Below are 23039 nucleotides of genomic sequence, written 5' to 3'. Positions count from 1 at the left end.
CTTAAATATAATGTATCCAATTATTCTGTTTACTTTTAGGTCGTAAAGTAGAATAATACAACTGAAGCCCACTAAATGGGCGGCACGGTGGCACAGTGGTTAGCACTGCTGCCTCACAGCGCCAAAGACCCGGGTTCAATTCCCCCGCCTCAGGCAACTGACTGTGTGGAGTTTGCACATTCTCCGGGTTTCCTCCGGTTTACTCCCACAATCCAAAAATGTGCAGCTCAGGTGAATTGGCCATGCTAAATTGCCTGTAGTGTTAGGTGCAGGGGTAAACATAGGGGAATGGGTGGGTGTGCTTCGGCGGGTCGGTGTGGACTTGTTGGGCCGAAGGGCCTGTTTCCACTGTAAGTAATCTAATCTAAATCTACCATCAAAAATCTGATACACTTTACATTCGACTACTAGGGAGATGTGGTGTGTATAAATAAAATGAACTGGTCTCTTACTGAGAATCAGTCAGTCTTCAAGAAATTAGAAACAGGAGGAGACCATTCATGTGAACATCAGAATTAGCAGTTGGCCACTTTGGTTTTAGTCATTCATAGGATGTGGGCATTATTGGCTGGACCAGCATTTATGACACACCCCAGTTGTCCTTGAGCTGGTGATGTTGAGCTGACTTCTTGAACCACTGTAGTTCATTTGCTATACATAAATATACAATATCATTAGCGAAGGAGTTCCAGGATTTTGACCCAATGACAGTGAAGGAAAAGCGATATACTTCCAAGTATTAGTTGATGAATAACTTCAAACAGGAAATGGTGTTCCCATGTATCTGTTGCCGTTTGTCCTTTTAGGTATTAGTGGTCATGGATTTGGAAGGTGCTGTCTAAAGGAGTCTTGGTGCAACTTATATCTTGGCCCCTTAAGCCTGCTATGACATTTAATAATGCCTGACTGGTTTACTCCACATTTACACCTTCTCCCTTGTAACCTTTCACCTCCTTCCTTATTAAAAATCTGTCTACCTCCATCTTAAAAACAAAGATTCTGCTTCCACCATCCTCCTTTAAGGAAGAGTTCCAAAGGCTCATCAACCTCTGAAGTTAGTCTCAAATGGATAACTACGTACTTTAAATAGTGACTCCAGTTTTAGATTCTCCACAGGAGGAAACATCTTTTCCAATATCCACCCTATGAAGACTCCTCAGAATATTGCACCCTTCATTTAAGTCACCCCTTACTCTTGTAAACTCTAACCTTCAAACTTTCCTCAGAATACAACCCACTCATTCCAGGTATTAGTCTTGTAAACCTTCTCTGAACTGCTTCCAATGTATTTTCATTCTTCCTTAAATAAGTGAATATTGGTAGACACAGTACTCCAGATGTTGTCTTATCAGTGCTCTTTAAACTGAAGCTTCGCAGCTACTGTATTTAATTCCCCTTGCAATAATCAATAACATTCTATTAGCTTTATTAATTATTTGATGTACCTGCATACTTACCTTCTGCAATTTATTCATAAGGACGTCAATATCCCTCTGCATCTGAAGATTCTGCAATCGCTCACCATTTCTGAATTATGCTACTTTTTAATTTTTTTCAGCCAAAACAGACAATTTCACATATTCCTACATTATACTCCACTTGCTAGATCTTTGCCCCATGAGTTAACCTATCGCTATCCCTCTGTAGTCTCTTTTTGTCTCCTCATAACTTACTTTGCTACCCATCTTTATGTAACAGCTGATTTGGCAAGGTTAATTGACAAGGTTGGATCATATGGGATTGGGGTAATTTATTAGCTTGGTTAAATTACTGGCTGATGGACAGAAGACAGAGAGTCAGGATAATTTTTTTTTCTGGATGCGAGAAGTAACTAGTGGGGTGCCACAGGGTTTAGTCTTTGGACCCCCAACTATTTGCAATCTATATTAATGACTTGAGATACAGTGATAGAAGGCTCTATAGCCAAATTAGCAGATAACCCAAAAATAGGCGGGACGGTAAATTGCAATGAGGAATAAGAATCTTACAAATGGATATAGATGGGTTGGGAGAGTGGGTTAAATATGACAGATGGAGTTTAATATTGATAAGTGTGAGGTCACGCATTTTGGTTGGAAAAATGTGAAGGCGACCTATTATCTTAACAGGGAGAAACTGCTCCAGTGTAGGGGGAATCTGGTTATTCTAGTACACAAGTAACAGAAAACTAGCGTGCAAGTATAGCAGAGAATAGAGAGAGCAAATGGAATGTTGACTTTTATCGCTAAAGGAATAGGTAAGGAAGTATTGTTGCAACTATACAAGGCATTGGTGAGACCACACTTGGAGTATTGTGCACAGTTTTGGTCCCCTTGTTTGAGGAAAGATGTAGTGGCATTGGAGGCAGTTCAGAGGAGGTTCACTATATTGATCCCAGACATGAGGGGGGTTTGTCGTATGAAAAAAGATTAATAGTTTAGGCCAATGCTCTCTGGAATTTAGAAGAATGAGGGAGATCAAATTGACGTATTCAAGATGATAAAAGGTTAAAATCAATATGAAGCAGATGCTATCTCTTGCGAGACATTCTAGTGCAAGGAACAGATACGACGTGTCCTTGATATGTATGTACCTGTCAGGCAGGAAAGAGATGGTCTTGTGAGGGAACCTTGGTTGACGAGGGAGGTTGAATGTCTTGTAAAGAGGAAGAAGGGGGCTTACATAAGGTTGAGGAAACAAGGTTCAGACAGAGCATTGGAGGGATACAGGATCGCCAGAAGGGAGCTGAAGAAAGGGATTAGGAGAGCTAAGAGAGGGCATGAAAAATCTTTGGCGGATAGGATCAAGTATCACCCCAAGGCATTTTATGCGTATGTGAGAAATATGAGAATGACAAGAACGAGGGTAGGTCCGATCAAGGACAGTACTGGGAGACTCTGTATTGAGTCAGAAGAGATAAGTGAGGTCTTGAATGAGTACTTTTCTTCAGTATTTACAAACGAGAGGGACCGTATTGTTGAAGAGGAGAGTGTGAAATGGACTGGTAAGCTAGAGGAGATACTTGTTAGGAAGGAAGATGTGTTGGACATTTTGAATAACTTGAGGATAGACAAGTCCCCCGGGCCTGACGGGATATATCCTAGGATTATGTGGGAAGCAAGAGAGGAAATTACAGAGCCGTTGGCAATGATCTTTTTGTCTTCACTGTCAACGGGGGACTGGAGAGTGGCGAATGTTGTGCCCCTGTTCAAAAAAGGGAATGGGGATAACCCTGGGAATTACAGGCCAGTTAGTCTTACTTCGGTGGTAGGCAAAGTAATGGAAAGGGTACTGAGGGATAGGATTTATGAGTATCTGGAAAGACACTGCTTGATTAGGGACAGCCAGCACGGATTTGTGAAGGGTAGGTCTTGCCTTACAAGTCTTATTGAATTCTTTGAGGAGGTGACCAAGCATGTGGATGAGGGTAGAGCAGTGGATGTAGTATACATGGATTTTAGTAAGGCATTTGATAAGGTTCCCCATGGTAGATTTATGCGGAAAGTCAGGAGGCATGGGATAGTGGAAAATTTGGCCAGTTGGATAGAAAACTGGCTAACCAGTCGAAATCAGAGAGTGGTGGTAGATGGTAAATATTCAGCCTGGAGCCCAGTTACAAGTGGAGTTCCGCAGGGATCAGTTCTGGGTGCTCTGCTGTTTGTAATTTTTCATAATGACTTGGAAGAGGGAGTCGAAGGGTGGGTCAGTAAATTTGCAGATGATACGAAGATTGGTGGAGTTGTGGATAGTGAGGAGGGCTGTTGTCGGCTGCAAAGGGACTTAGATATGATGCAGAGCTGGGCTGAGGAGTGGCAGATGGAGTTCAACCCTGCCAAGTGTGAGGTTGTCCATTTTGGAAGGACAAATAAGAATGTGGAATACAGGGTTAACGGTAGGGTTCTTAGTAAGGTGGAGGAGCAGAGGGATCTTGGGGTCTATGTTCATAGATCTTTGAAAGTTGCCACTCCGGTGGATAGAGCTTGTAAGAAGGCCTATGGTGTATTAGCGTTCATTAGCAGAGGGATTGAATTCAAGAGTCGTGAAGTGATGTTACAGCTGTACTGGACTTTGGTTAGGCCACATTTGGAGTACTGTGTGCAGTTCTGGTCGCCTCACTTTAGGAAAGATGTGGAAGCTTTGGAGAGGGTGCAGAGAAGATTTACCAGGATGTTGCATGGAATGGAGAATAGGTCGTACGAGTATAGGTTGAGCGTGCTAGGCCTTTTCTCATTGGAACGGAGAAGGATGAGGGGTGACTTGATACATGTGTATAAGATGATCAGGGGAATAGATAGAGTAGACAATCAGAAACTTTTTCCCGGGTACAACAGAGTGTTACAAGGGGACATAAATTTAAGGTGAAGGGTGGAAGGTATAGGGGAGATGTCAGGGGTAGGTTCTTTACCCAGAGAGTGGTGGGGGCATGGAATGTGCTGCCTGTGGGAGTGGCAGAGTCAGAATCATTGGCGAACTTTAAGTGGCAATTGGATAGGTACATGGATGGGTGCTTAAGCTAGGAGAAGGAGAAGGAGAAGGAGAATCGACATTTCGGGCATAAGCCCTTCTTCAGGAATGAGGAGGGTGTGCCAAACTCTTAGCCTGCTTGGCACACCCTCCTCATTCCTGAAGAAGAGCTTATGCCCGAAACGTCGATTCTCCTTCTCCTTTGATGCTGCCTGACCTGCTGCGCTTTTCCAGCAACATATTTTTAAGCCCATATGTAATTAGTCCTTTGTATGGAACAAATGTATTTAGTCCTTTCATCCAACTAATTTAAAACAATTGTAAATGATTGATGCCTGAGCAGCGATTCCCACCTCTACACTCTATTTTCTGTTAACTCGCCAATCCTCTATCCATGCCCCCATGAGCTCTTAGTTTCTGCAATACTTTGATGTGGTACCATTAATGCCTTCTGGAAATCCAAGTTCAATCCATCCATCCATTTGCCTTTACCCTCTGAGTGCCTTATTTTATTGAAGAATTTCAATAGATTGGTTAAAATATTTGTGAAAAAGGACAGTTTGTTTAGGCTTTCCATCGTGTACTCATCAGGACAATTTGCACGAATACCAATTTAAGAGGAAAACCAACCTTTACATTGCATGAGAGAGGAGAATGTTGATGGATTGGCAAGTAAACCCAGAATGGCAAAAACATCAACATGGAAAACACACCTATTAATGCTGATTAACAGTTAACAGCTAGGCTTTGATAAAATTTTAAACCAAGCAAGTTGACTGTTTAGTCAACTAAGAAATGACAAATTAAAACAGTGTACTGTGTATGCATGTTCTTTCCATCTGTAAAGAACAGGGTCCTGTGAATATAAAGCCTCCGGCACATGTAAGTAAGCCACACAGCAGTCGAGACTGATAATTCAAAATTGGTTGTCAGTGTAACTCCTTACCCTTTCAGGATTATCCAGTAAATGTTATCCAGTTGCTGAATTGCATCTAAATGTTAGAAACATACTGGGAGTATTGCAAGCCCAGGCTGGCTGAGAATGATTAGTGCCTTGCTTGTTAAAAACAGCCAAACAAACATGCTGTTTGATACAACCCATCAGTCTTTGGGATGTACCAAATAACACACTAGCACTGAAATTCATACACCTCATTAATCATTTGTGTATTAGGCAAAAGGCCTTTTGGCACAATGCCAGCATTCTGCAGTTGACAAACATCACTCATGCTTCCACTGTGTAGTAGCTACATTTAAAAGACAATTATTAATTCATGGGATGTGGGCTTCACTGGTTGGGTAGCATTTTTTGTCCATTCCAAGTTGCCCTTGAAAAAGTTGTGGTGAGCTGCTGTCCTGAACTGTTGCTGTAGATACGCCCACAATGCAATTAAGCGGAGTGTTCCAGGATTTTGATCCAGGAACACAAATATATTTCCAAGTCCAAATGGTGAGTGGCTTGGAGGGGAACTTGCAGCTGGTGGTGTTCCTATGTACTTGCTTTCCTTATCCTTCAAGATGGAAATAGTCATAGGTTTGGAAGGTACGGTCTAAAGAACTTCAGTGAATCTATGCAGTGAATCCTCTGGAAGATACACACTACTGCTACTGAATGTTGATGGTGAAAGGAATGGATGGAAAGGGAAAGTGGCTGCTTTGTCCTGGATAGTGACAGGCATCTTGAGTTTTGTTTGAGGCAAGTGAGACATATTCTATGACATGCCTGACTTATGCCTTGTAGATAGTGGATAGGCTTTATGGAGTTGGTGAGTTATTCGCTACAGTATCTCTTACTTTCTACTTGATCTTGTAGCTACAGTATTTATAGTGGCTAGTCCAATTCAGTTTCTGGTCAATGGTAACCCTTAGGATGTTGATAGTCAGCGATTCAGTATGGTAATGTCACTGAATGTTAAGAGACAATGATTAGATTCTCTTCAGAGGAATCAGAGCTTGGCATTTGTGTTGCATGAATATTACTTGCCACTTTTCAGCCCAAGCCTCGATGTTGCCCAGGTCTTGCTGCATTTGGGCATAGAGTACTTCAGTATCTGAGAAGTCACAAATGGTATTGGACACTATACAATCATTGAAAACATCCCCACTTCTGATCTTACCATGGAAGCAGATTATTGATGAAATTGTTCGGCTGAGGACACTACACTGAGAAACTCCTGAAGAGATATCCTGAGAACGGAGATGCCTAACATCCAAAAACTACAATTATCTTTGTCTGTGCCAGGTATGACTCCAACCTGCCAAGTGTTTTCCTCGATTCCCATCTTGCTCGAGCACCTTGATGCACACTTGGTCAAATATGGCCTTGCTGTTAAGGGCAGTCACTTTCTCCACCTCTTGAATTCAGCTCTTTTTTCCATGATTGAATCAAGGCTGTAATGAGGTTGGGAGATGAACGGGCCTGGTGGAACCCAAACTGGGTGATAGCCAGCAAGTTATTGCTAAGCAAGTGTTGCTTGATAGCACTGATGATTAAATTGTCCATTACTTTACTGACAATCAAGAGTAAAGTGATGGGCCGATAATTAGCCAGGTTGGATTTACCCTAGGCAAATTTCCACATTGTTGGGTAGATGTCAGTGTTGTAGCTGTACTGGAACATCTTGGCTAGGAGTGCTGCAGTTCTGGGGCACATCTTCAGTTATCGGAAATATTGTCAGGATATATAGCCTTTACAATATCTAGTGCTTACAGCTATTTCTTGATAACTTCAGGAGGTATCAAATTGGCTGAAGACTGTGATGCTGGGATCTCTAGAGAAGGCAGAGATGGATTGTTGCAAATGCTTCAGTCTTATCATTCTAACTGATATGTTGGCCTCCCCCTCATTGAAAATGGAGATTGTTTGTGGACCCTCCTCCATCATTGAGTTGTTTCATTGTTGACCACCATACAGAGCTTATAGCTGATCCACTGGTAGTGGAATCATTTAGGTCTGTCAATCAGTTGCTGTGTAAGCTGTTTAGCATGCAAGTAGTCCTGTTTAATACCTTCACCAGACTGACATTTCATTTTCAGTTATGCCTGCACTGTTCCTGGAACGTCCTCTTGCATTTTCCACTAAACCAGGTTTGATCGCTTGGCTTAACGGTATAGTGGAGGATATGCTGGACCATAATGTTGTGTTGTATTATGATTCTGCTGTGGCTCATAACGCACAACATCTTATGTATGTCTAATCTTGAGTTGTTCGACCTATTCGAAGTCTATCCTATTTAGCACAGTGATACTGCCACACAACACAATATAATTTCAATGTGAAGGACAGGGCTTCATCTCCATCTTGGTGGTTGGAGTCAACATTGAGGACTCCCAGGGCAAGTCCATACACCACTGCACTGCCACTTCTGCTGAGTGTGGCTAGCTGGTGGGACAGGACATACTCAGGGATGGTGATGGTCGTGTCTGGCACATTACCTGTATGGGATGGTTCAGTGAGTATGACTATATAAGGCTGTTGCATGACGATTCTGTGATACAGCTCTCGTAATTTTGGCACTAGCTCCTTGATGTTACGAAGGATGACTTTTCAGGTCAACAGGGTTGCGTTTGCCATTGTTGTTTCTGCTGCTAGATTGGTGCCAGGTAGTCTGTCCATTTAATTTCTTTTTTGAAACTTTCCAGCAATTGTTACACTCTACATCCCAATTTATGCCATCCTGTAGCCAAGTCTTTGTGATTCAGCTTCTGAAATATGTTCCACTATTCAGTTAGGTAATGGCTGATCTGTACTTCAACATTAGCCCTGTATCCTAACAAAAAGGTATTGATCTCAAGCTTGTCAGCTTTCTCAGGAGAAAATTCCAATATTCCTTCCCCTCTGTGACTTAGTGAAAAGTGCATTTTCGGAAATAATAAGTAATTTCATTCAGATAACAAACAACAAATAGTAAATCTTACACTATAAGCTTTTGACTTTGAAGAACTGTGTGCTGCTGCAACATTTCAAAGTTGTACTTCTCATCAGTGGCATGCTGGTCCACAATGAACAGGTCTGAATCCACTTTAGTGATGATAAATCCCAAATTGAACTGACCAATAATTTCCATGCTGGCAAACATGTCTTTGCTGCAAACAGTACAAAACAAGATCACTAAATACAAGGCTAATGCAAAATATTTCAGAGAAGAAAATGTGCCATTACACCTATCACTAAATAAACTTCATGCAAGATAAAGCAGAGCTCCAATACCCAATAACAGATGGTTGGTCACAAATATCTACACCGTTTCTAAGAAAACAATTGCTAAAGCATCAGTGGTCAGTGTAAATTTTTAGTTTAGTAAACCTGTCAACACATTGACATCTTTCCAGATGATGACTCGTCAATACCCTTATAGCTTGAAATATAAACTCCCTACTTTTGTGGAAACAGACCTGTCGGCCCAACCAGCCCACACCGACCCTCTGAAGAGTAACCTATCCAGACCCAATTCCCTCTGCCTAATGCACCAACACGATGGGCAATTTAGTACAGCCAATTCACCTAACCTGCACATCTTTGGATTGTGGGAGGAAACCGGAGCACCCGGAGGAAACTCACACAGACACGGGGAGAATGTGCAAACTCCACACAGTCAGCCGAGGCTGGGATTGAACTTGGGACCCTGGTGCTGTGAGGCAGCAGTGCTAACCACTGAGCACAATATACTGTTAGTTTAAATTAGTCTGGCATAGAGTATTAGTAGCTAACACTCCTTTCTTCACCAACAATGTACTGCTCTATTTGCAGTGCTGCACATCAGATGTGATGTTAAACTGAAATCCCATTTGCTTTTCATGTGGTCTATAAAATTGATGATGAGATGGTGGAGTTTATCATGTACCAATGATTAATGAACAAAAGCACTTTCTTCATCATAGCTTGTTTAAAAGTAAGGTGCCACATCAAGATCATTGTAGAAAATTAAAGCTCACGGTGTAGGGAGTAGCATAGTGGCATGGCTAGAGGATTAGCTGACTAACAGGAAGCAGACTGTAGGTGTGAATGGGTCTTTTTTAGGTTGGCAAGATGTAACGAGTGGTATGCCATGGAGATCAGTTATGGGTTCAACTGTTCACAATGACCTGCTGGATTTTCTGGCAACACAAAGGTAGCTAGATAAGTAATTTGTGAACAGTACACAAGGAGGATACAAAAATAATTAGTTAATTAAGTGGGAAAATGGGAGTATTACATGGAAAAATGTGAAATTGCCCATTTTGGCAGGAAGAAGAAAGAACCATTTTCTAAATCTTGTGAGATTATAGAGCTCTGAGATATAAAGAGATCTGAGTGTTCTCATGCATTAAGCCACAAGATTAATATTAAGTTACCTTTTAATTTGAGTGAAACGGAGTACAAAAGTAGGGAGTTTATATTTCAAGCTATAAGGGTATTGACGAGTCATCATCTGGAAAGATGTCAATGTGTTGACAGGTTTACTAAACTAAAAATTTACACTGACCATTAATTGTGCACAGCAACATAATTAGAAATTGTGTGTTATAAAATAGATAATTGTAGTCATAACACTTAGAATGAGGGAAGGCCATTTGAACTCTCTTAACCTTGCTTTTTGTATAGTCTCCATACATATAAGCTCTTCTGGACATTGCTTGGATAAAGTTTATATACATATTATTTGATATTTACAATTAGTCTAGTAACGTTCAAGTGCAATAAAAAGCTGGTAATCATAATGATCCCACTGAACAGTGCATCAGGCTTGAAAGAAAGAATGGTTTACCATGCTCCTACCTCATTTAAATAATGTGGTCTTGAATTGTTTACTATTGTGCTTTAGGGAAGAAAATCGGCTGTCCTTACCTAGTCAGGTCTACGTATGATTCCAGATCTTTAGCAATATTGTTGACTCTTAACATGAAATAGCCTATTAAGCCATTGCGTTTTGTAATCAAGGCAGCAGTTCACCACCACCTTCGTAAAGGCAAATAGGAATGGGTAATAAATACTGGCCTTGATATTAAGCAACAGATTCGGTGAATGAATTTTAAAAAATGACAATTTAATTACCTTATCTCTTTTCTGAGTTCAGCCTCTGCTGCTTGATTGTCTCCAGGTCTAATTTGGGCTCGAAATCGCCTGCATCTCTGGGCCTCTTTTTGAAGTGCTTGCTGTTCATGGACTAACTTCATCCTTAAAGCAAGAAGGGCCATAGAGAAAGGGAGTATCGCAATCTTTTTATTCATTTCTACTGGTATATCAATCTCTGAAGTCTGAAATAATCCAGGTTCTGAAGGCAAGCTATCATCCAAACACGAGCCGCTAACCTTCATGCGTTTTTCACCCTGGATGACATAACCATGTGAACAAGAATCTGCCAATAGTCGGCTGCAATTTTCCGCTGAATCTGACTTCTCTGTTAGCTCACTAATGTTAGGCACCAAAACTTCACAGCCAATCATTTCAGTTTTCAGTTCTTTCTCCCCTTTCCCAGCTTCTGAAAACTTTTGGAGCATGTTCGACAAGCTAACAGCATTGTCAGAGCCACCAGTGGATTTCGACATAGCGTTAGTCTTTAGTGTGTTGTAATCACATTCTGATGGTTGTATAGTGCAACCTTTTGCAGAATCTGTACCACTTTCAGAGTCCATGGAGTTCTGCTCCATTTGTTTGGGATTTCCAGATACTGGCATGTGGTCAGTCCTACAATCAGGCTGAGGGCTACTCAGTTTACAACTGGTAAAAAAATTGTGCAGTTTTCTTTGCACTGGAAAGTCCTGTTGTTTATTAGACTTGGGCACACATAATGATGACCTGTGTAGGGAGTATGCTTCACGCAACCTGGCAACGCCCACATACTTCTCTTTATCTGAATACGATTGCGTGGGTGATTGCTGCTTAAGTGGAACAGATGACTTCGGACTGACAGCCATAGGAACTTTTTCAGAGATTCCTAAAACAGGGAACACAACTTCATATTTAAAAATAAAAAATGATCTATTACAATATTGCACGATATGCACTGTTATAGAAGTTTTAAAAATGCTTTCCTGTGTTATTAGTGTTACTAATCTGGTTGTATTTGTTGCCCCTTCTTCATTAGCCAGGACATTAAAAGCCAGCACAAGCTGGAACTGCAGTCATTCTTGAACCAAAGTAAGTGGGATGGGTTAGGGTGGGGTGGGTGACTGCAGCTTTACTTCCCTGAAGGACATTGATTTTGTTTTCAAAATGTAGTTCATTAATGTTCTGGCAACGTTTTGCGATGATTTTTCTGGTGTCAGCTCACTAATATTCAGATTGACAGAATTCTATTTCACAACTTGCCATCATGGGATATGAACTCGTGACCTTTGGGTTCTGAATTTAGTGCCAAAGGCACAGTGCTACAACTGAAAGAAATTTTACGTTAAGATTTTTGTTTGATGAGAAGCCAGACTAAATCTTGTTTAGCAATTGAAGTGCTGCAGAATTATTTACAAGTCTGAATTAGTGTTTTGGTTTTACAGATATTTGTGAATATAGCCATAATTTGTGTATGCCAGAGATGTGTGAGTAGCATGGTCTTTGAAATAATTCAACTCCAATGAGGAGCAAAATGACAGTGCCTTCACCAAGTGGAATGTCTACTTTCAAATATTGCATCATTCCATTTCTAATTCTCAAAGTACTCACTACACAACCAAAAAATAACTTTAAACCATTCATTTTAGATCTCATAAGCCTAAAAATGATGACTTTTGATTTTATTGAATAAATACTTATCAACTTCCTACACCACTCCTGAGTCACACAACTTTGAGCTGTTAATCATAAGGAAATAATGCAGGCATTCTCTTCATTGTCGCTAGATCCAAATTCTGGGAGTCTCCCTCTATAAGCACTGTGGCAGTATTATCACCACAGGAAGTACCATAGTTCAAGAAGGTGGTTCACCAAAATCTTCTTGTAGGCAATTAGAGGCATGCAATAACAACACAAATGTACAAAGAGAACTGCAACAGAGGATTTCAATATAAACATTTCAAGTGACTTTTTGCTACTCCGATAAACAAGTTTTCATAGGGGTTTTTTTATAAATTATATCAGAATGATCTGCTTGAAGTACAGTTCACATTTAGCCACATCTTAATTTACAATGTAATGCAACTCTTACCTATATTAATCTACAGTATACACAATCAAACATCATTAAATATCTATACTATAGGTATTTCATTTAAATAGACTTTAATAGAAGATTTGTTTCTACTATAAGTTTTTTGATCCATAATATTCTGCACACTGGAACTAAAAGACAGCAATTATAGAATATTTTAGGTTCAGGTTTCGCACACATCAATACTTTTCTATTGAGAAGGATGGACATCGTGATGTTCTTTACCTGGCTTCTGTGGAAACTTCTCATTAACTTCGAGCTTGTTAACATTAGAATCATACATCTGAATAAGGGATGTCTTCAGGATTGCAAGAAGCAGCTTTTCCTCCTGAAGAAGAATTTGTCTTTTGTCTGGTGTAACATTGAGGTCAACAGACTCTAAAAATGGCAAAGCACATCTAGTAAATGAAGATAGCTGCAATTATTAGGAAGGTACATCATATCTTGGCTGCATAAATCATCAGAATAGAAGTCCATTACTATAATCAATGCACAATTTCCTCTTTTTCTCATTTTAAATAAACTATTTAGTGCATTAGCTCATAATGTTTTCCAGTTTAGTTATTCACAAATACAATAGCTGAAACATATATCTGACTCTAACTTACCAGAATTAACACAGATATTAAGGGCAACAAATGGATACTGATGCTTGTTGTACATGTGATAGACTTCATTTACAAGTTTGGAAACCTAAAGATAACGTTAAATCATTTTAGTCATCAAAGAAACAAACACAATGTTAAATAAATATATCTACCAAGTCATAGAATCATAGAGCATGACAGCATGGAAAAGGCCCTTTGGCTCATTGAGTCTGTGCTGGTCAAAAACAACTAATTAACTATTTTAATCCTATTTTCCAGCACTTTGCCCACAGCCTAGTATGTCTAGGCATTGCAAGTGCACATCTAAATACTTCTTAAATGGATTTCTGCCCCAACACCCTTACAGATAGCAAGTTATAGATTCCCACCATCTTCTGAGTGAAAATATTTTTCCTCACACTCCATTTAAACTTCCTGCCCCTTACCTTAAATCTATGCCCCCCGGTCACTGATCCCTTCACCCAAGAGAAAAAGATTCTTCCCGACTACCATGTCTGTCTCCCTCATAATTTTGTACATCTTAATTACGTCCCTCTCATTCTGCTCGAAGGAAAATACCCCAGTCTATCCAATTTCTCTTCATAACTAAGACTGTCCAGCCAGGCAACATTCTGGTAAATCTCCTTGGCACCCTCTCCCATGCAATCACATTCCTCCTATAATGTGGATTCCAGAATTATACACAATACTCTAGCTGTGGCAAAGCAATGTTCTATACAGTTCCAGCCTAATCTGCCTGCTCAAACGCTATGTCTCAGCCAATAAAGGTAAGTATCCAAATGCTTCTTAACCACTTTATCTACCTTAAGTGAGATCTTATTTTACTTCTCCATTCTTTCCAATTTGTCAATTATTTCATATTTTAGGATCCCTCAAGACCAGTAATCATTTTTAGATGATGTTACACAGCAAGTTAGTATGCACTTTGCCAAGAGAAACATGATAATGTGTGGAATGACAACCATGAGTTTGTCCATTTACTTCCTACAAAAAGGTTTATCGGCTTTCAAAGATCCCAGAAAAGTCACAAATTGAGCGCTAGAAAACATCAACATGATCACAGACCAACCACAAAGAACCACTGTCACAAGTGAGATCAGAACCTAATAAAGAATCAAAAGCACAAACTGTGATCGGGGACTGAATGCATTGATGGATCACTATGTTATGAAAAATATATGTTAACTATAACTCCACAATCACAAAACTAGGTTGTCAGGCCACCCAAAGCCATTGGAATCAAAAAGCGTGGTGTTGAGAAAGCACAGCTGGTCAGGCAGCATCTGAGGAGCTCTTCATCAGGAATGGAAAGGGAGGGGGCTGCCCAAGGGCGCTGAGATAAATGGGAAGGATGTGGGGTTGAGGGGAAGATAGTTCAAAACTCGCTGGGTAGTTGAAGGTGTGGGGGTGATGGTGAAAGGTCAGAGAGGAGGGTGGAGCGGATAGGTGGGAATGGAGGTGGACCAGGCAGGACAGTTCAACAGGCCAGTGCCGAGTTAGGAGGTTGGATCTGGGATAAGGTGGGGGCAGGGGAGATGAGGTAACTGGTGAAATCAACATTGATCCCATGTGGTTGGAGGGTCCCAAAGTGGAAGATGAGATGTTCTTCCTCCAGGCGTCAGATGGCTCGGGTTTGGTGGTGGAGGAGGCCAGGACTTGCATGTTCTTAGTGGAATGGGAGGGGGAGTGAAGTGTTCTGCCACAGGGTGGTGGGGTTGTTTAGTGCATGTGTTCCAGAGCTATTCAACGAAATCTCAATCAATTGGGATAGTATGCATGCCAACAGAGTTGTCAATAGTTGCTATAATTTGATTTTTCACAGTTTGCACTGCTATTGCTCTTTACCTTCAATGGGTCACATGGTCGCTGATTGATAAAGAAAAACTGTCGATCAGTTGAACTTCTCCCAACACCATGATCACTACGAGACACGAACCCTGTGATTCTTCAGTGTACCGCAGAAAGGAAAGTTACTGTTATTGTACATAAAATATTATTCGTTAGTATGAGCTGTCAGGTCAGCAGAATAGCTGTGTCCCTTTACAGTACTCCCTCTTGGCAGTTGTTGCTTGTATTGTTATCCTTACCCAGGAAAGGATATTCTAGCCACTTAGGGATGCAATGAATGTTCACCAGTCTGATGCCTGGGATTGTGGGATTCTTCTTGAGAACAGATTGTGGGGATTGAATTTGTATTCTTTAGAGTTTGATGAATGAAAGATGGTCTAATTGAAATAATCAAAAATCTTACATGGGTCAACTAAATAGGGAGGATACTACTTCTAGTTGGAGGAGTCCAGAACCAGGAGACACAGTCTCAGAATAAGCGATCGGTTATGTGGAAATGAAAGGAGAAGGGATTTATTTGTTCGAAGTGGTGTATCTTTGGAATTCTGGACCCCAGGGGCTATGTTCGCTCAGTTATTGATTATGTTCATCATAGAAATCAATAGATAGTTAGACATTAAAACATCCAGTAATATGACAAACATACTGGCATTTTTTGAGAATGTAACAAGTAGAGAATGGTTGGAGGAACCAGTGATGTGGTCTACTTGGATTTCTAAAAACATTCAATAAAAATCTTACATAAGAGATTAGCATCTAAAATTAAAGCACATTGAGGCAGTGAACTAACATAGAGCATTTGCTGGCAGATAGGAAACAAAGAGTAGAAATAAACTGGTCATTTTCTGAGTTGCAGTCAGTGAACAAGTGAGGTACTACAGGTATCATTTTTTGGAGCCCCAGCTATTCACAAATTATATTAGCAATTTCAATGGGGGAGTCAAATATAATATCTCCAAGTTTGAAGAAATATAAAGCTGGGTGAGAGATTGAACTGTGAGGTGGATGCTGATGCTTTAGTGTGATTTAGATAAGTTGAGTGAGAGAGTAAATGCATGGCATATTAAATGTAAGGTGGATAAATGTGAGGTTATCCATTTTAGTAGCAAAAATAGGAAGGCGGATTATTAGTGGAAAGATGGGGAAGAGGAAAGTGCACTGAGATCTGAGCATCTTTGAACCTTATTCACTGAAAGTATGCATATAGGAGCAGCTGGTGATGAAAGTGGCAAATGGTATGTTGGCCTTCATAGCAAGAGGGTTGAGCATAGGAGCAAGAGGGTTGAGCATAGGAACAAGATGTGCTGTGCAAAACCTGCGTCCACACCACTCCCCTCACCTCTGTCCAAGGCCCAAGGGATCCTTCCACATCTATCAGAAATTTACCTGTACTGAGTTTTGTGAAGATTTGTAGCTCAGGTTGAGGTTCTGGATGTAGGTTTGCTCGCTGAGCTGGAAGGTTCATTTTCAGACATTTCATCACCATACTAAGTAACTTCTTCAGTAAGCCTCCGAATGAAGCACTGGTGGTGTAGCCAACTTTCTATTTGTATGTTTGAGTTGCCTGGGCTTGGTGACATCATTTCCTGTGGTGACATCATTTATGGTGATGCCATTTCCTGTATCCAAAATTCACAAACCAGGAGTCCCTCCCCCCCAGACCCATAGTCTCGCTACCTGGAACACCAACTTTCAGATTGGCCAAGGAGCTATACTAAAGACTAAAACACTTAGTAGAAGACTCACGGCACTCCATCCACTCCACCCAAGAATTCCTGAAGACCATCAAAAACACCAAGATAGAAGAGGATGAAATAATGGTTACAAGTCCTGTTCACATCCATCAACATCAACCTGGCCAAGGAAACACTGACTACATTATTAGAAGAACCAAAGACACATACACCAAACACCACCAAATTCATCAGCAAGAACAGTATCGTCAAGCTAATGGACCTATGCCTTACCACCCACTTCACCTTCAACAACAAAACCTACAGATAAAGCAACACCCATGGGATCTCCAATATCAGGGTTCTTAGCAGAGGCAGTAATGCAGAGACTTGGACAAACAGGTCTGCCAACCATCCAACTCAAACTTAGTGTCCGCTACATGGATAACACCTTTGTCATCACTAAACAAAACAAATTAGAGGAGACCTTCAAGATCATCAATAATACCCTTACTGGCATAAGATTCACTAAAGAGGAGGAAAACAACAACAAACTGCCATTCCCAGCTGTCACAGTAGAGCGAACAGCCAATGGAGGACTTCAAACCAGCGTCTACAGAAAAACAACACATACGGACTAAATATTGAACTACAGAAGCAATCACCCCAACATTCACAAAAAAAGCTGCATTAGAACATTATTTCACCACACACTGCTGCACAAAGGAACTACGCAGAGCAGAGGAAAATCACCTATGCAGTGAATTCAAAAAGAACGGGTACCCAATGAACACAGTCCACGATTTCTGAGCAAAAACCCAAACAAGCAAAACATGTCCAGAAACCCTAGCCACTCTCCCCTACATCAAAGACATCTCGGAAATGACTGCCAGACTACTCAGACCCCTTGGCATCATGGTAGCCCATAAACCTACCAACACACTATAACAGGAGCTAATTAACTTGAAAAATCCTATACAGACAACAAGCAAAACTAATGTCATTTACAAAATACCTTGCAAGAACTGTAACAAACACTACATTGGACAAATAAGCATAAAACTAGCCACCAGGATATATGAACATCTACTAGCCACAAAACAACATGATCCACTCTCACTAGTATCCTTACATACAGATGAGGAAGGACACCACTTTGACTGGGACAACACATCCATCCTTGGACACGCCAAACAGAGACACGCACGAGAATTCCTAGAAGCATGGCATTCCAACCGGACCTCTATCAACAAACACATTGACTTGGATCCCATTTACCACACCCTCAGAAGAAGAACAGGAAATGACATCACCATAGAAAATGATGTCATCACAAGAAATGAGACCACCAACCCCAGGAAATTCAAACATATAATTAGAAGGCGAGCTACATCACCAGTGCTGCTTTCAGAGGCTTATTGAAGTTGTTACCTAGTATGGTGATGAAATGTCTGAAAATGAACTTTCCAGCCCAGCGAGCAAACCTACATCCATTTACCCGTACCTCTATCAATGTCATCTGCTGCATCCATTGCACCCGGTGTGGTCTCCTCTACATCGGGAAGACAGGATGACTTCTTGCGGATCCTTTCAAAGAACATCTCTGGGACACCCGCACCCACCAACCCCACCGCCCCTTGGCTGAACACTTCAATTCCCCCTCCCACTCCGTCAAGGACATGCAGGTCCTGGGCCTCCTCCACCGCCAAACAATTACTACCCGATGCCTGGAGGAGGAATGCCTCATATTCCTCCTTGGAACCCTGCAACAACATGGGATAAATGTGGATTTCAACAACTTCCTCATTGCCCCTCCCCCCACATTATTCCAGTCCCAAGTCTCCAACTTGGCATCACCCTCCAGACCTGTCCATCATTCCCCTTTCTGACCTATCACCCTCTCCCTCACTTTCATCCACCTATCGTTTTCCCAGCTACCTTTCCCCAACCCCACCCCCTCCAATTCATCTCTGAGCCCCATCCCACAAGCCTGATTCCTGATGAAGGGCTTATGCCTGAAACATCGATTCTCCTGATCCTTGGATGCTGCCTGATCTGCTGTGCTTTTCCAGCACTACACTCTCGACTCTGATCTCCAGCATCTGCAGTACTCACTTTCTCCCGGTGTTGTCACAATTAAATCTATAATATAACTCCATTTATTAACAATTAATCATAACTGACCTGTAGAGCTTTACAGGAATGTCAGTAGAATTAATTCCATAATCTTCACAAATTGCCTCACTTGGGCTTTGTTGAACAAAAGGAATAACATTCTGTAACTGGAAAGCACAGAAAACAAATGCTACATTAAATCATTTGGAACAGAAAAGTATAATTTGTCTCATTATACTTCTTTGAAAGTACGAACCAGTCAGACCTATATTCCTACTTTTCATTTATTTAATTGCCTTTGAAAGTTGTTAACAAATTTGCTTCCACTGTCCTTTTAAATAGGACATTCCAGATTACCACAATGCACTTCTCTATTTTAATCCTGGGTACATAGCAATGCCTAAAAAGCTATTAATGTGACAAGAAGCTCTGACATTTTTAATATATGTAAATAATCGCATGGGTGGTAACATTTGGCTTTCACAACAGTAAATTACTAGTAGAAGTATAAAATTACTAACTGTAAAATTTCATTCCAACTTATTTATTTTTATAATATATTTTTATTAAGAAAAAATAGATTTTTAAATATTACAAATACAAAACAATGCAATTCAAGTCAGTACAAAAATAGTACAAAACTAAACCCAAATAAAAAAAAAACAATTCCCCAACCCACCCTCCTGTACAAATGTATAAACATATATAGAGAAATATAAAATTAAAAAAAAAACAAAACTAGCTATTTAACTAAGTAAATAAATACCTAACAACAAACAAACAAAACAGTCATACATTCACAGTTCCTCCTCCCTGCATTTTGGACTCATGAAACACAATCATTACAGCTATATAAAAGCCCTTGTTAGTGTGGCAGATAAATCTGTGTCCAGGTATATCAAAAAGGGTTGCCATGTCTTGTAAAAATTCTTAGTTTTGTGTTGTACCATATTTGTGAGAAAATCCAGGGGAATATACTCCATAACAATCTTCTGCCAACCCGACAGGCCTGGGGTGTTTTCGGATATCCAAACTAGCAAGATATTCTTCCTTGCACAGAATGTAAGAATATTGAAAAGTTTTTTCTTATGCGCGTCTGCAGGAAATACAATGGGTTGGCCCAAAAGGAGAGAAATAGGGTCCTTCTCCACCCCTACACCTATAATCCTCTCCATTGCACCCCCCATAGCACTCCAATATGTTTGAAGCCTTTCACAAGACCAAAGACAATGGGTAAGAGTGCCCATGCAGACCTTGCACTTGGGACATGCTGAAGATACCCCTGGTTTAAATTTTGACAAACGGTCTGGGGCTAAGTGGACCCTGTGGAGAGTCTTCAACTGTAAAGCAGGGGTCCTATTGCAAATTGATATCTACCTTGCATTCTCGCAAATATCCTCCCATGCCTCTGAAGAAACTTCAACACCCAGCTCTCTTTCCCACATCTTGCAGAGTCGATCAGACTCATCTGAGGTGGCATCCCCCAATTGGCAATATAAAGTACTGACAGAGAGTGTACTCTTAGCCCTTAGTATCCCTCCTTCTATGTCAGATTTGTAGGGATCAGTCAAAAGTGTGGCCTTTTTTTGAATAAAATCCCCAACTTGAAAAAAACGAAAGAGGTCTCTATTAGGTAACTCGTACTTCCATACTAACTGATCGAAGGACATCGTTACATCTCCCTCAAATAATTTGTGGGCGGCAAGATGGCACAGTGGTTAGCACTGCTGCCTCACAGTGCCAGAGACCCGGGTTCAATTCCCACCTCAGGCGACTGACTGTGTGGAATTTGCACATTCTCTCAGTGTTTGCGTGGGTTTCCTCCGGGTGCTCCGGTTTGCTCCCACACTCCAAAAATGTGCAGGTTAGGTGAATTGGCCATGCTAAATTGCCCGTAGTGTTAGGTGCAGGGGTAAATGTAGGGGAATGGGTCTGGGTGGGTCCGCTTCAGCGGGTCGGTGTGAACTTGTTGGGCCGAAGGGCGTGTTTCCACACTGTAAGTAATCTAAATCTAAGTAAATCACCCATGCAAGATATACCCCGAGCTGCCCAACATTTAAATCCTGAATCTATCATAACCGGTTGAAAACCCGGCATACCCACTAAAGGTGTAAACAAAGATGTTTTGCCAATATTACCTTCCCTCTGCCAAATTGCCCTCCATGCTTGTAACAGTATTGATGACTATTGGGTTATGGCAATATTCCCTAACTATCCTCACCTTGTCCAAAAACAGCAAACTGGTAAGGGGGCACCTTGCCTGGGAGGCTTCGATATCTAGCCATATTGAAAGAGGGTCCCCACAAACCCAATCACTCACGTAGGTCAAAAGCGAGCTTAATTGGTAATTTTTAATGTCCGGAAAGTCTACTCCCCCCAATCTGTGAGGCAACTGCAGTTTGACTAATTTAATGAGGGGCCGTTTACGGTCATTACTAACGGGGTACGATCAAATAATTTTAATATTTCTAGGGGCAGCCGGCAGGGCTGTCCACTTTCACCATTACTTTTTACGTTGGTGATTGAACCGTTGGCAGAGGTCATTCGTGGGGATCTTAATATATCAGCTCCAGAAGTGGGGTCAAAATTACATAAGATCTCACTGTATGCAGACGATGTTCTAATTTTCTTGACAAATCCAGTGCCTTGCCTGATACAATGCATTCACGCATTTGGCGCTTTTTCAGGGTATAAGATTAATTTTGCTAAATCAGAGGCTACGCCTATGGGTGGTCTTACGAAAGAGTTGGCTCTTGAGAGTGACTATAGATTCCCATTTAGGTAGTCACAGGGGGTTTTGTGTTTTTGGGCATATTCATTACTCCAGTTCTTGATTGGCTGTTCAAAGCCGATTTTACTCAATTATTTGAAAAAATTAAACAAGATCTCCAAAGATGGGAGGCACTTCCAGTCTCATGGTTGGGTCGGATAGCGCCAGATAAAGGAACTGAACCAACCGTTCAGTCTCCTGAGTGTTTGTTTATTGAAAATCAGGGGGAGCATCCATATAGGGTATAGCAAACAAGGGAGAATATTCATCTTAATAAGCGCTATCCGACCCTTCCCAGACCCTTCCCTAATCGTTGTAATGGTTTGTGGGGCACTTCTCTTTCTGGCAAGGTATGCTAAGTATTTGCCTGGCTTGTCATCATGCTCGTATAGCCTTTGCTTTGCAATATTATCAATCGTACAGGATGCCACCAGATCCAGGGTTACCGCAGGGGTCACAAAAAAATCAATCCTCGTGTGACATCTATGCGGTTTGGAGAAAAACGTGAAATTCCTACCTGTAGGGTGGAGACACCTCCAGATGTCCGCCAACCCTAATTCCCCACACAAACCCAATAACTGTTTAGTTTATGCAGAGGGTTTCGAGGGACCTTTAGGCAACCTATCTACTGTGGGGTCCATGAGGCAGTTCAAATCTCCTCCTAAAATGATGTGCCGAGACTTGAGACTTATCAGTTTAGAAAAAGCATCTACCAAGAATTTAAGAGGATGAGCTGGGGGACAACAAACATTTAAAATACCATATTCTTCCCCATTTATCAAGGCTTTAAGAATTACAAACCTCCCGTATATATCTTTAACACATTCTAACAATTTAAATAAGAGATTTTTCCTAACCAATATAGCCACTCCCCTACTTCTGCTATTAAATGATGAAAAATAAACTCAGTCAAAGCCATTCTGCTGTAATTTCAGATGCTCCTTGCCATCCAAATGTGTTTCCTGTAACAAAGCAATATCCACCTTCTCCTTTCTAAGACTCAAGATGACTTCCCTTGATATTCCAGGTACACCATTTAATCAAATCATTAGCCATAATCTTCTGCAATAACATTTAAATTCCAGAGAGGAGGAACCCGAATCACAAACTGCTGAGCCTTAGTGTTGCATGGTCCATCAAATATAAAAACTACATAAACTGAAACCACTACATTTAACAAACATACAAAATTATTAAAAATAAAAAACAACAAAAACCAGAAAACAAACCAACATATAAAGCGCCAATAGCGCTGAGTAGGGGAACTCACCCCCTGCCCGGAGGGGCAACTACCCGTCCTGAACTGCCCATAAATAGGCATCTAACCATCTCAAGCACATTCACTTCTCCCAGCTAGAGCCGCATCGCAAGCACAAGCTAAAAAGAATAAACACCCCATACAATATCAATATGAATAAAAAAAATTCCAACTTATTTTAAGACTGCTCCACATTGTTCC

At 40.9% G+C, this 23039-nt stretch overlaps 1 protein-coding gene across 2 annotated transcripts in view; it reads right to left on the bottom strand.

Moving 5' to 3' along the window:
• Positions 1–23039, bottom strand: part of pms2 (PMS1 homolog 2, mismatch repair system component) — a 37695-nt gene that overhangs the window by 2070 nt on the left and 12586 nt on the right. For both annotated transcript variants that reach the window (XM_043711374.2, XM_043711373.2), the window contains 6 exons: positions 18880–18977; positions 15020–15119; positions 13175–13259; positions 12792–12944; positions 10478–11360; positions 8362–8529 (listed from right to left, as the gene is read on the bottom strand). In XM_043711374.2, the coding sequence (XP_043567309.2) occupies positions 8362–8529; positions 10478–11360; positions 12792–12944; positions 13175–13259; positions 15020–15119; positions 18880–18977 (1487 nt within the window). The remainder of the gene's footprint in view (positions 1–8361; positions 8530–10477; positions 11361–12791; positions 12945–13174; positions 13260–15019; positions 15120–18879; positions 18978–23039) is intronic.

Source organism: Chiloscyllium plagiosum, unplaced genomic scaffold (genome assembly GCF_037043375.1).
Source record: "Chiloscyllium plagiosum isolate Xiang-an unplaced genomic scaffold, Cpla_swu_hap1 HiC_scaffold_20, whole genome shotgun sequence".
NCBI classification, from domain to species: Eukaryota; Metazoa; Chordata; class Chondrichthyes; order Orectolobiformes; family Hemiscylliidae; genus Chiloscyllium; species Chiloscyllium plagiosum.
The sequence above is the reverse complement of the archived record's forward strand: the minus strand, read 5'-3'. Positions and strand labels throughout refer to the sequence as shown.